At 56.0% G+C, this 14,457-nt stretch overlaps 1 protein-coding gene across 1 annotated transcript in view; it reads right to left on the bottom strand.

The window, feature by feature from the left end:
- Positions 1-14,457, bottom strand: part of LOC134347262 (complement component C6-like) — a 72,057-nt gene that overhangs the window by 15,155 nt on the left and 42,445 nt on the right. The window contains exons 14-15 of the mRNA XM_063049636.1: positions 13,852-13,984; positions 4,924-5,115 (exon numbers count right to left, since the gene is read on the bottom strand). Of these exons, the coding sequence (XP_062905706.1) occupies positions 4,924-5,115; positions 13,852-13,984 (325 nt within the window). The remainder of the gene's footprint in view (positions 1-4,923; positions 5,116-13,851; positions 13,985-14,457) is intronic.

Genomic DNA, 14,457 nt, shown 5'->3' with positions numbered 1-14,457 from the left:
CTTGTGAACTATTCCCAAAAACTTCAGCCATCTCTGCTCTGCTGTCATCCCCGTCAGTATGCTCCTCCAACCCACCTGGGCAAGCTCCTCTCTCATGCCTCTGTAATTCCCTTTATTCCACTGCGATACAGACACATGTGACTTGTGCTACTCCCTCTCAAATTGCAGTATCAATTCAATCATATTATGATCACTGTCTCCTAAGGGTTCCCTTACATTAAGCTCCCTAATAAGATCTGGGTTATTACACAACACCCAATCGAAGATTGCCTTTCCTCTAGTAAGCTCAAGCACAAGCCATCACATAGGTATTCAACAAACTCCCTCTCTTGCAATCCGACACCAACATGATTTTCCCAATCCCTTTGCATATTGAAGTCTCCCATTACAATTGTGACATAACCTTTATTACCTGCCTTTTCCAACTCCCTTTGCGACCACATCTTAGCTACTATTTGGAGGCCTATATATGATTCCCATAATGGTTTTTCACCCTAGCAATTCCTTAATTTCACCCACAAAGATTCAACATTCTCTGACCCTGTGTCACCTCTTTCTAAAGATGTTATTCCATCTCTTACCAACAGAGCCACACCACCGCCTATGTTTTCCTACCTGCCATTTTGATATAAAATATATCCTTTGATGTTAAGCTCCCTACTCCAGCCTTCTTTCAGCCACGACTCAGTGATGCCCACAACGTCACACCGACCAATCTCTAACTGCGCCACAAATTCATCCACCTCATTCTGAAAGCTACGTGCATTTAAATACAACACCTTCAGTCCTGCAATCTTCATCCTTTTGAATTTTGCCTCTGTGGTACAATTTAACTCTTTGCTCTGTCCGCATTTGTACCCAATCATTGGCTTGTCCTTCCTTACGTTCATTTTACACCCATCATCTCCTTGTAAACTTGCTAGCTCATCCTCAGCTCTATCATCCTGGTTCCCATCCGTCTGCCATATTAGGTTAAACCACTCCCAATAGCACTAGTAAACCTGCCTGCAAGAATATTGGCCCCCCTCGACATCAAGTACAACACATCCCTTTTGTGCAGGTCCCACCTGCCCCAGATGAGGTCCCAATGATCCAGAAATATGAATCCCTGCCCCCTGCTCCAGTTCTTCGGTCACGCATTTATCTGCCACCTCAATCTATCCCCTCTGTCACGTGGCACAGGCAGCAATCCCGAGATTACTACCCTTGAGGTCCTGCTTCTCAGCTTCCTTCCCAACTCCCTGTGTTCTTTTTATCAGGACCTCCTCTCTTTCTACCTGTGTCATTGGTACCAGTATCTACCAATACTTCTAGTTGCTTTTTTTCAGATTATGAAAACACTCAGTCCTCGTTTATTGTCATTTAGAAATGCATACATGCATTAAGAAATGATACAATGTTTCTCCAGAGTGATATCACAGAAAAACAGGACAAACCAAAGACTCACACATGACAGAACCACATAATTATACATATAGTTACAGCAGTGTGAAGCAACACCATCATTTGAAGAAGAACAGACCATGGGCACGGTAAATAAAATCTCAAAGTCCCAAGTCGAAAGACTCCTGAGTCCCCGATAGCAGGCAGCAAAAGGGAGAAACTCCCTGCCATAAACCTCCAGGCACCGTCAATTTGACGATGCCTTGGAAGCAGCCGACCACAGCCGACACTGAGTCCATCCGTCCGAAAACTTCGAGCTTCCGACCAGCCTCTCTGATACAGCCTCCCGAGAGCCATCCTCTGCTGAGCGCCTTCGACCTCGCCCCGGCCGCTGAAACACGCAAAGCCGAGGATTCCGGGCCTTCTGCTCCGGAGATTCCGGTTGCCACACAGTAGCAGCGGCAGCGAAGCGGGCATTTCAGAAGTTTTCCAGATGTTCCTCCGTGCTCTCACGTCCGTCTCCATCAAATCAGAATTGTGCATGGTCCCCTACTTGACAGATAACAGACATCATCACCGAAGTTGCCATGCGCCGCCATCTTCTTCCCCCTCCCGGGAGGATCTGCTCACCGTCCCTCTTCAGGATATTGTAGACGTGTTCAGAAACATCATAGACCCTGGCACCTGGGAGGATTTCCTTTCCACATCCGCAGAATCGCCTATCTGTCTCCTTAACTATAGAGTCCTCTATCACTACTGCCATCCTCTTCCGTCCCCTACCCTTCTGAGCAACAGGGCCAGACTCAGTGCCAGAGGCGTGACCACTGTTGCTTCCCCCAGGTAGGTTGTCCCTCCCAACAGTTTTTGGAGATCACCTGTGTGCAGTCAAGGTGTTTCAATTGATTGTAGTAAAAATACACCTGTATCTAGAAGGTCCAACTGCTGGTGAGTCAGTATCCCGGCAAAAACTACACCAGGAAGACAAAGGAACACTCCACACAGCTCCGCAAAAAGGTTATTGAAAAGCACAAGTCAGGAGATGGATACAAGAAAATTTAAGTCGAACACCCAGACATAGAAAGAATATTTCACAGCTGTAAACTGCCCAGAGCAGGCCGTCCTCAAAAACTGAGTGACCGTGCAAGAAAGGGACCAGTGAGGGGGGCCATCAAGAGACCTGTGACAACTCTGGAGGAGTTACAAGCTTCAGTGGCTGAAATGGGAGAGACTGCGCAGACAACAACTGTTGCCCAGGTGCTTCACCACTGGCAGCTTTATGGGAGGGAGAGTGGCAGAAAAACTGTTGAAAAAAACTCACATGAAATCTCGACTAAAAGGCTCAATTTTGGTTTCATCTGACTGCAGAACCTCCTTCCAACTGACTTCAAAGACTTCCACATGCCTTCTGGCAAACTCAAGGCAAGTGGGAGACTGAAGTCAGCTGGAAGAAGGCTCTACGGTCTGATGAAACCAAAATTGAGCTTTTTGGCCATCAGATTAAACGTTATGCTCGGCATAAACCAAACATTGCACATCATCAAAAACACACCATCCCAACCGTGAAGCATGGTGGTCGCTACATCGCGCTATGGTGATGCTTCTCGGCAGCAGGGCCTGGAAGGCTTGCGAAGCTAGAGGATAAAGTGAATGGAGGAAAATCTGATGCAGGCTGAAAGAGAACTGTGGCTTGGCAGAAGAGTTGTTTTCCAGCAAGAAAATGACCCCAAGCATAAAGCCAAAGCTACACAGGAATGGCTTAAAAACAACAAAGTTAATGTCTTGGAGTGGCCAAGTCAGAGTCCAGACCGCAATCCGATAAAGAATTTGTGGCTGGACTTGAAAAGGGCTGTTCACTCACGATCCCCGAGGAATCTGACAGAGCTTGAGCAGTTTTGTAAAGAAGAATGGGGAAAATTTAGACCTATCCACACAGACTCAAGGCTGTAATTGCTGCCAAAGGTGCATCTACTAAATACTGACTTGAAGGGGGTGAATACTTATACAGTCAATTATTTTGTGTTTTATATATGTAATTAATTTAGATCACTTTGTAGAGATCTGTTTTCACTTTGACACAAAAGAAAAATCATTGTCAAAAAAAAGCCAAATTAAATCCACTGTGATTCTGTGTTGTAAAACAATAAAACATGAAAACTTCCAGGGGGAAGGTGAAGGGTGAATACTTTTTATAGGCACTGTACACACAGGCACCCACAGACACACACACACACACACACACACACACACACACACAGGCACCTACAGACACACACACACACACCTACAGACAGACACACACACAGGCACCTACAGACACACACACACACACCTACAGACAGACACACACACACACACACACATTCACACATTAACACACACACACACACACACACACACCTGCATACACACACACACACACACACCTACAGACACACACACACACACACCTACAGACAGACAGACACACACACACACAGGCACCTACAGACACACACACACACACCTACAGACAGACAGACAGACACACACACACAGGCACCTACAGACACACACACACACCTACAGACAGACACACACACACACAGGCACACACACACAGGCACCTACAGACAGACAGACAGACACACACACACACACACACATTCACACATTAACACACACACACACACACACACCTGCATACACACACACACACACACACACACACACACACAGGCACCTACAGACACACACACACACACACACACACAGGCACCTACAGACACACACACACACACACACACACACACAGGCACCTACAGACACACACACGCACACACACAAACACACAGGCACCTACAGACACACACACACACCTACAGACAGACAGACACACACACAGACACACACACACAGGCACCTACAGACAGACAGACAGACACACACACACACACACACACATTCACACATTAACACACACACACACACACACCTGCATACACACACACACACACACACACACACAGGCACCTACAGACACACACACACACACACACAGGCACCTACAGACACACACACACACACACACACACACACACACACACACACACACAGGCACCTACAGACACACACACACACGCACACACACACACACAGAGGCACCTACAGACACACACACACACACACATTAACACACACACACACACACACACACCTGCATACACACACACACACACACACACACACACACACTGACCCTCACTGGGGGACGGTCCCACACATACACTGACCCTCACTGGGGTCTGTCCCACACACACACACACACACACACACGCACACATAGCTGGGAGTAAAAACGAAACAATTTCATTTCTTCAGCAAGTTAGGATCTAAAAAGAATATGAAGATTTCAACAATTCATTTCCTCCTCCCTTTCCCTCCTCCACCCATTTCCTCTCCCTACCTCTCTCTCTCTCTCTCTCTCTCTCATTCTCCCTTCACCATCCCCACTGTCAGAGTGCAGTGCCTGACCACGCTAGGGGTGTGGTGGTAGTTACTCACCGATCCGACAGCTGACCTGGGCAGGAGGCTCGGGTTCCCAGGTGAGGCTGGCCATACAGGTGTACCGGGCGTGTCCTGTGGAAACCATGCCCTGGGGGCACATCACCTTCACCCTCTCGCCCACTTTGTACTCTGCTTGGAAAGGCTGTAGCATGGCTGTGTCAGATGTCACTGGCTGGCCGCACACCATCCCTGCAACACAACACACGGGTCACCAGGTGTCTGGTGGGGGTGATGGGTCGTGGAGGTGATGGGTGGAGGAGGTGATGGGTGGAGGAGGTGATGGGTGGTGGAGGTGATGGGTGGTGGGGGTGATGGGTGGTGGGGGTGATGGGTGATGGAGGTGATGGGTGATGGGGGTGATGGGTGGAGGAGGTGATGGGTGATGGGGGTGATGGGTGGTGGAGGTGATGGGTGGTGGGGGTGATGGGTGGTGGAGGTGATGGGTGATGGGGGTGATGGGTGGTGGAGGTGATGGGTGGTGGGGGTGATGGGTGATGGAGGTGATGGGTGGAGGAGGTGATGGGTGATGGGGGTGATGGGTGGAGGAGGTGATGGGTGTTGGAGGTGATGGGTGGAGGAGGTGATGGGTGATGGGGGTGATGGGTGGTGGGGGTGATGGGTGGTGGAGGTGATGGGTGGTGGGGGTGATGGGTGGTGGGGGTGATGGGTGGTGGAGGTGATGGGTGGTGGGGGTGATGGGTGGTGGGGGTGATGGGTGGTGGAGGTGATGGGTGGTGGGGGTGATGGGTGGTGGAGGTGATGGGTGGTGGGGGTGATGGGTGGTGGGGGTGATGGGTGGTGGAGGTGATGGGTGGTGGGGGTGATGGGTGGTGGAGGTGATGGGTGGTGGAGGTGATGGGTGTGGAGGTGATGGGTGATGGGGGTGATGGGTGGTGGGGGTGATGGGTGGTGGGGGTGATGGGTGGAGGAGGTGATGGGTGGTGGGGGTGATGGGTGGTGGGGGTGATGGGTGATGGGGGTGATGGGTGGTGGGGGTGATGGGTGGTGGAGGTGATGGGTGGTGGAGGTGATGGGTGATGGGGGTGATGGGTGGTGGGGGTGATGGGTGGAGGAGGTGATGGGTGGTGGGGGTGATGGGTGGTGGGGGTGATGGGTGGTGGAGGTGATGGGTGGTGGGGGTGATGGGTGGTGGAGGTGATGGGTGATGGAGGTGATGGGTGGAGGAGGTGATGGGTGTTGGGGGTGATGGGTGATGGAGGTGATGGGTGATGGGGGTGATGGGTGGTGGGGGTGATGGGTGGAGGAGGTGATGGGTGGTGGGGGTGATGGGTGGTGGGGGTGATGGGTGGAGGAGGTGATGGGTGATGGAGGTGATGGGTGATGGAGGTGATGGGTGGAGGTGGAGGTGATGGGTGGGTGAAGGAGGTGATGGGTGTGGAGGTGATGGGTGTGGGATGGGTGGTGGAGGGTGATGGGTGATGGAGGTGATGGGTGATGGAGGTGATGGGTGGTGGGGGTGATGGGTGGTGGAGGTGATGGGTGGTGGGGGTGATGGGTGGTGGAGGTGATGGGTGGTGGGGGTGATGGGTGGAGGAGGTGATGGGTGGTGGAGGTGATGGGTGATGGAGGTGATGGGTCGTGGAGGTGATGGGTGGTGGGGGTGATGGGTGGTGAAGGTGATGGGTGGTGGGGGTGATGGGTGGTGGAGGTGATGGGTGGTGGGGGTGATGGGTGGTGGAGGTGATGGGTGGTGGAGGTGATGGGTGGTGGGGGTGATGGGTGGTGGAGGTGATGGGTGGTGGGGGTGATGGGTGGTGGGGGTGATGGGTGGTGGAGGTGATGGGTGGTGGAGGTGATGGGTGGTGGGGGTGATGGGTGGTGGAGGTGATGGGTGATGGAGGTGATGGGTGATGGAGGTGATGGGTGGTGGAGGTGATGGGTGATGGAGGTGATGGGTGATGGGGGTGATGGGTGGTGGGGGTGATGGGTGGTGGAGGTGATGGGTGGAGGAGGTGATGGGTGGTGGGGGTGATGGGTGGTGGGGGTGATGGGTGATGGAGGTGATGGGTGGTGGGGGTGATGGGTGATGGAGGTGATGGGTCGTGGAGGTGATGGGTGGTGGGGGTGATGGGTGGTGGAGGTGATGGGTGGTGGGGGTGATGGGTGGTGGGGGTGATGGGTGGTGGAGGTGATGGGTGGAGGAGGTGATGGGTGGTGGAGGTGATGGGTGGTGGGGGTGATGGGTGATGGGGGTGATGGGTGGTGGGGGTGATGGGTGGAGGAGGTGATGGGTGGTGGAGGTGATGGGTGGTGGGGGTGATGGGTGGTGGGGGTGATGGGTGGAGGAGGTGATGGGTGATGGAGGTGATGGGTGGTAGAGGTGATGGGTGGTGGAGGTGATGGGTGGTGGAGGTGATGGTTGGAGGAGGTGATGGGTGGAGGAGGTGATGGGTGGTGGGGGTGATGGGTGATGGAGGTGATGGGTGGTGGAGGTGATGGGTGATGGAGGTGATGGGTGATGGAGGTGATGGGTGGTGGGGGTGATGGGTGGAGGAGGTGATGGGTGATGGAGGTGATGGGTGATGGAGGTGATGGGTGGTGGGGGTGATGGGTGGAGGAGGTGATGGGTGATGGAGGTGATGGGTGATGGAGGTGATGGGTCGTGGATGTGATGGGTGGAGGAGGTGATGGGTGATGGAGGTGATGGGTGGTGGGGGTGACGGGTGGTGGGGGTGGGTGATGGGGGTGATGGGTGGTGGAGGTGCTGGATGATGGGGGTGATGGGTGGTGGAGGTGATGGGTGGAGGAGGTGATGGGTGGAGGAGGTGATGGGTGGTGGGGTTGATGGTTGGTGGAGGTGATGGGTGATGGAGCTGATGAGTGATGGGGTGATGGGTGGAGGAGGTGATGGGTGGTGGGGGTGATGGGTGATGGGGGTGATGGGTGGTGGAGGTGATGGTTCGAGGAGGTGATGGGTGATGGAGGTGATGGGTGATGGGGGTGATGGGATGTGGAGGTGGTGGGTGGTGGAGGTGATGGGTGGAGGAGGTGATGGGTGATGGAGCTGATGGGTGATGGGGTGATGGGTCGAGGAAGTGATGGGTGGTGAAGGTGATGGGTCGAGGAGGTGATGGGTGGAGGAGGTGATGGGTGAAGGAGGTGATGGGTGGTGGGGGTGATGGGTGGTGAAGGTGATGGGTGGTGGGGGTGATGGGTGATGGAGGTGATGGGTGATGGAGGTGATGGGTGGTGGGGGTGATGGGTGGAGGAGGTGATGGATGGTGGGGGCGATGGGTGGTGGGGGTGATGGGTGATGGAGGTGATGGGTGATGGGGGTGATGGGTGGTGGGTGTGATGGGTGGTGGAGGTGATGGGTGGAGGAGGTGATGGGTGGTGGGGGTGATGGGTGGTGGGGGTGATGGGTGGTGGAGGTGATGGGTGGTGGGGGTGATGGGTGGTGGGGGTGATGGGTGAAGGAGGTGATGGGTCGAGGAGGTGATGGGTGGAGGAGGTGATGGGTGGTGGGGGTGATGGGTGGTGGGGGTGATGGGTGGAGGAGGTGATCGGTGGTGGGGGTGATGGGTGGTGGGGGTGATGGGTGATGGAGGTGATGGGTGGAGGAGGTGATGGGTGGTGCGGGTGATGGGTGGTGGGGGTGATGGGTGATGGAGGTGATGGGTGATGGAGGTGATGGGTGGTAGAGGTGATGGGTGGTGGAGGTGATGGGTGGTGGGGGTGATGGGTGGAGGAGGTGATGGGTGGAGGAGGTGATGGGTGCTGGGGGTGATGGGTGGAGGAGGTGATGGGTGATGGAGGTGATGGGTGATGGAGGTGATGGGTGGTGGGGGTGATGGGTGGAGGAGGTGATGGGTGATGGAGGTGATGGGTGATGGAGGTGATGGGTGGTGGGGGTGATGGGTGGAGGAGGTGATGGGTGATGGAGGTGATGGGTCGTGGATGTGATGGGTGGAGGAGGTGATGGGTGATGGAGGTGATGGGTGGTGGGGGTGACGGGTGGTGGGGGTGGGTGATGGGGGTGATGGGTGGTGGAGGTGATGGGTGGAGGGGGTGATGGGTGGTGGAGGTGATGGGTGGAGGAGGTGATGGGTCGAGGAGGTGATGGGTGGAGGAGGTGATGGGTGGTGGGGTTGATGGTTGGTGGAGGTGATGGGTGATGGAGCTGATGAGTGATGGGGTGATGGGTGGAGGAGAGATGATGGGTGGTGGGGGTGATGGGTGATGGGGTGATGGGTGGTGAAGGTGATGGGTCGAGGAGGTGATGGGTGGAGGAGGTGATGGGTGGTGGGGCTGATGGGTGATGGAGGTGATGGGTGATGGAGGTGATGGGTGGTGGGGGTGATGGGTGGAGGAGGTGGAGGTGATGGGTGGTGGAGGTGATGGGTGGTGGGGGTGATGGGTGGTGGGGGTGATGGGTGATGGAGGTGATGGATGATGGGGGTGATGGGTGGTGGGAGTGATGGGTGGTGAAGGTGATGGGTGGAGGAGGTGATGGGTGGTGGAGGTGATGGGTGGTGGGGGTGATGGGTGGAGGAGGTGATGGGTGATGGAGGTGATGGGTGCTGGGGGTGATGGGTGATGGAGGTGATGGGTGGTGGGGGTGATGGGTGGTGGGGGGTGATGGGTGGTGGAGGTGATGGGTGATGGAGGTGATGGGTGCTGGGGGTGATGGGTGATGGAGGTGATGGGTGGTGGGGGTGATGGGTGGTGGAGGTGATGGGTGATGGAGGTGATGGGTGATGGAGGTGATGGGTGGTGGAGGTGATGGGTGATGGAGGTGATGGGTGTTGGAGGTGATGGGTGATGGAGGTGATGGGTGGTGGAGGTGATGGGTGGTGGAGGTGATGGGTGATGGGGGTGATGGGTGGTGGAGGTGATGGGTGGAGGAGGTGATGGGTGGTGGAGGTGATGGGTGTGGGAGGTGATGGGTGGAGGAGGTGATGGGTGGTGGAGGTGATGGGTGGTGGGGTTGATGGTTGGTGGAGGTGATGGGTGATGGAGCTGATGAGTGATGGGGTGATGGGTGGAGGAGAGATGATGGGTGGTGGGGGTGATGGGTGATGGGGTGATGGGTGGTGAAGGTGATGGGTCGAGGAGGTGATGGGTGGAGGAGGTGATGGGTCGAGGAGGTGATGGGTGGAGGAGGTGATGGGTGGTGGGGGTGATGGGTGGTGGGGGTGATGGGTGGAGGAGGTGATCGGTGGTGGGGGTGATGGGTGGTGGGGGTGATGGGTGATGGAGGTGATGGGTGGAGGAGGTGATGGGTGGTGCGGGTGATGGGTGGTGGGGGTGATGGGTGATGGAGGTGATGGGTGATGGAGGTTTTGGGTGGTGGGGGTGATGGTTGGAGGAGGTGATGGGTGGAGGAGGTGATGGGTGCTGGGGGTGATGGGTGGAGGAGGTGATGGGTGTTGGGGGTGATGGTTGGAGGAGGTGATGGGTGGAGGAGGTGATGGGTGGTGGGGGTGATGGGTGATGGAGGTGATGGATGATGGGGGTGATGGGTGAAGGAGGTGATGGGTGGTGGGGGTGATGGGTGGTGGGGGTGATGGGTGATGGAGGTGATGGGTGATGGAGGTTTTGGGTGGTAGAGGTGATGGGTGGTGGAGGTGATGGGTGGTGGGGGTGATGGTTGGAGGAGGTGATGGGTGGTGGAGGTGATGGGTGGTGGGGGTGATGGGTGGAGGAGGTGATGGGTGATGGAGGTGATGGGTGATGGAGGTGATGGGTGGTGGGGGTGATGGGTGGAGGAGGTGATGGGTGATGGAGGTGATGGGTGATGGAGGTGATGGGTCGTGGATGTGATGGGTGGAGGAGGTGATGGGTGATGGAGGTGATGGGTGGTGGGGGTGACGGGTGGTGGGGGTGGGTGATGGGGGTGATGGGTGGTGGAGGTGATGGGTGGAGGGGGTGATGGGTGGTGGAGGTGATGGGTGGAGGAGGTGATTGGTCGAGGAGGTGATGGGTGGAGGAGGTGATGGGTGGTGGGGTTGATGGTTGGTGGAGGTGATGGGTGATGGAGCTGATGAGTGATGGGGTGATGGGTGGAGGAGAGATGATGGGTGGTGGGGGTGATGGGTGATGGGGTGATGGGTGGTGAAGGTGATGGGTCGAGGAGGTGATGGGTGGAGGAGGTGATGGGTGGTGGGGCTGATGGGTGATGGAGGTGATGGGTGATGGAGGTGATGGGTGGTGGGGGTGATGGGTGGAGGAGGTGGAGGTGATGGGTGGTGGAGGTGATGGGTGGTGGGGGCGATGGGTGATGGGGGTGATGGGTGATGGAGGTGATGGGTGATGGGGGTGATGTGTGGTGGGAGTGATGGGTGTTGAAGGTGATGGGTGGAGGAGGTGATGGGTGGTGGAGGTGATGGGTGGTGGGGGTGATGGGTGGAGGAGGTGATGGGTCGTGGAGGTGATGGGTGCTGGGGGTGATGGGTGATGGAGGTGATGGGTGGTGGGGGTGATGGGTGGTGGGGGTGATGGGTGGAGGAGGTGATGGGTGATGGAGGTGATGGGTCGTGGAGGTGATGGGTGGAGGAGGTGATGGGTGATGGAGGTGATGGGTGGTGGGGGTGGTGGGTGGTGGGGGTGGGTGATGGGGGTGATGGGTGGTGAATGTGATGGGTCGAGGAGGTGATGGGTGGTGGAGGTGATGGGTGGTGGGGGTGATGGGTGGAGGAGGTGATGGGTGATGGAGGTGATGGGTGATGGAGGTGATGGGTCGTGGATGTGATGGGTGGAGGAGGTGATGGGTGATGGAGGTGATGGGTGGTGGGGGTGATGGGATGTGGAGGTGGTGGGTGGTGGAGGTGATGGGTGGAGGAGGTGATGGGTGGTGGAGGTGATGGGTCGTGGGGGTGATGGGATGTGGAGGTGGTGGGTGGTGGAGGTGATGGGTGGTGGAGGTGATGGGTGGAGGAGGTGATGGGTGGAGGAGGTGATGGGTGGTGGGGTTGATGGTTGGTGGAGGTGATGGGTGATGGAGGTGATGGGTGATGGGGGTGATGGGTGGAGGAGGTGATGGGTGGTGGGGGTGATGGGTGATGGGGGTGATGGGTGGTGAAGGTGATGGGTCGAGGAGGTGATGGGTGGAGGAGGTGATGGGTCGAGGAGGTGATGGGTGGAGGAGGTGATGGGTGGTGGGGGTGATGGGTGGTGGGGGTGATGGGTGGAGGAGGTGATGGGTGGTGGGGGTGATGGGTGGTGGGGGTGATGGGTGATGGAGGTGATGGGTGGAGGAGGTGATGGGTGGTGGAGGTGATGGGTGGTGGGGGTGATGGGTGGTGGGGGTGGGTGATGGGGGTGATGGGTGGTGAATGTGATGGGTCGAGGAGGTGATGGGTGGTGGAGGTGATGGGTGGTGGGGGTGATGGTTCGAGGAGGTGATGGGTGATGGAGGTGATGGGTGATGGGGGTGATGGGTGGTGGAGGTGATGGGTGGTGGAGGTGATGGGTGGTGGAGGTGCTGGGTGGAGGAGGTGATGGGTCGAAGAGGTGATGGGTCGTGGGGGTGATGGGATGTGGAGGTGGTGTGTGGTGGAGGTAGTGGGTGGTGGAGGTGATGGGTGATGGGGGTGATGGGTGGAGGAGGTGATGGGTGATGGGGGTGATGGGTCAAGGAGGTGATGGGTGGTGGAGGTGATGGGTCGAGGAGGTGATGGGTGGTGGAGGTGATGGGTCGAGGAGGTGATGGGTGGTGGGGGTGATGGGTGGTGGGGGTGATGGGTGGAGGAGGTGATGGGTGATGGGGGTGATGGGTGGTGGGGGTGATGGGATGTGGAGGTGGTGGGTGGTGGAGGTGATGGGATGTGGAGGTGATGGGTGGAGGAGGTGATGGGTGGTGGAGGTGATGGGTGGTGGGGGTGATGGTTCGAGGAGGTGATGGGTGATGGGGGTGATGGGTCAAGGAGGTGATGGGTGGTGGAGGTGATGGGTCGAGGAGGTGATGGGTGGTGGAAGTGATGGGTGATGGGGGTGATGGGTCAAGGAGGTGATGGGTGGTGGAGGTGATGGGTGGAGGAGGTGATGGGTGATGGAGGTGATGGGTGATGGGGGTGATGGGTAGAGGAGGTGATGGGTAGAGGAAGTGATGGGTAGAGGAAGTGATGGGTGATGGGGGTGATGGGTCGAGGAGGTGATGGGTGGAGGAGGTGATGGGTCGATGAGGTGATGGGTGATGGAGGTGATGGGTGATGGGGGTGATGGTTCGAGGAGGTGATGGGTGGAGGAGGTGATGGGTCGAGGAGGTGATGGGTCGAGGAGGTGGTGGGTCGTGGAGGTGGTGGATTGTTGGGAAGCCTACAAGGGGTCGCTATGCTTCTGGTGCCAACAGAGCATGACCACAAGTTACTAACCCAACCTATATGCCTTTGGAAACCAGTGCAGCTGGAGGAAGACTGCAGACTGACAGGGAAAATGTGCAAACTCTTAACAGGCAGCAGACTGAATTGAACCACAATTGCAGTTGCTGGTGTCTTCCATCGGACTTGCAGAATTTGGCCCTTTGGCCGGTTGCGTCTGCTCTGACAATCCATTGTGGCTGGTTTATTATCCTTCTCAGCCCCATTCCTCTGCCGTCTCCCCGTAACATATGAAGAACCTATCAACCTCCACTTCAAACATACAATGACCTGGTCTCCTGGGCCATCTATGGCAACTAATCACACAGAATCTCCACCCTCTGGTGAAAGAAATCCCTCCTCCATTGTGAAGGAGGTATGCCCTGCTGTGAGGCCATGCCCTCCGGTCCTCGATTCCCCCAACTTTGGAACGTCCTCTCCACATTCACTCTGTCGTCCCTGCACGCCAACCACAGCGCTCGGGTATGTTGTGATGATGGTGCTACCCTGTTAAAACTGCTGTAGAAAGGCAGAGCATGTTAAAGGCAGTGGAGCAGAGCATATGGATTGTGGATTCTGCCTCCGACAGAAAACACGGTTTACTTACGCTGACACTCCAGTTCCTCCGTGAGCCAGGAGCCGTTGGGCAGACAGCGGTAGAACTGGTACCCGGTCGGAGCGTATCCCGTGAAACAAATCACCTCCACCAGCTCCGCCACGTGGTAGCGAGGCTTAGATACCTGCAACAGACACGGACGGCAAAGGGTGCTGGTAGATGGAGTGCATTCTGCCTGGGGGTCAGTACTGGCAGGGATCCGTTTTTGAACCTCTGCTCTTCATGATTTTCATAAATGATTGATGAGGAAGTGGAAAGGTGGGCTGGTAAATTTGCAAATAGTTCATAGGGCACAGGATAGATACGTTCCACAGAGGAAGAAGTTCTGAAATGACAGGGCTAGGCAACCGTGGCTGACAAGGGGGAAGTTAAGGACTGCATAAAATCCAAGGAAAGGGCATATAAGGTAGCAAAAGTGAGTGGGAAGTTGGATGATTGGAAAGCTTTTAAAATCCAACAAAAGGCAACTAAAAAAGCTGTAAGGGAAAAGATTAAATATGGGGAGAAACTAGCCAATAATATAAAACAGGATACTGCAAGTCTACAACAGGAATTCTGCAGATGCTGGAAATTCAAGCAACACACATCAAAGTTGCT

Source organism: Mobula hypostoma, chromosome 5, assembly GCF_963921235.1.
Source record: "Mobula hypostoma chromosome 5, sMobHyp1.1, whole genome shotgun sequence".
Taxonomy (NCBI): Eukaryota; Metazoa; Chordata; class Chondrichthyes; order Myliobatiformes; family Myliobatidae; genus Mobula; species Mobula hypostoma.
Note: the sequence above shows the minus strand (reverse complement) of the source record. Positions and strands in the feature narration are given on the sequence as shown.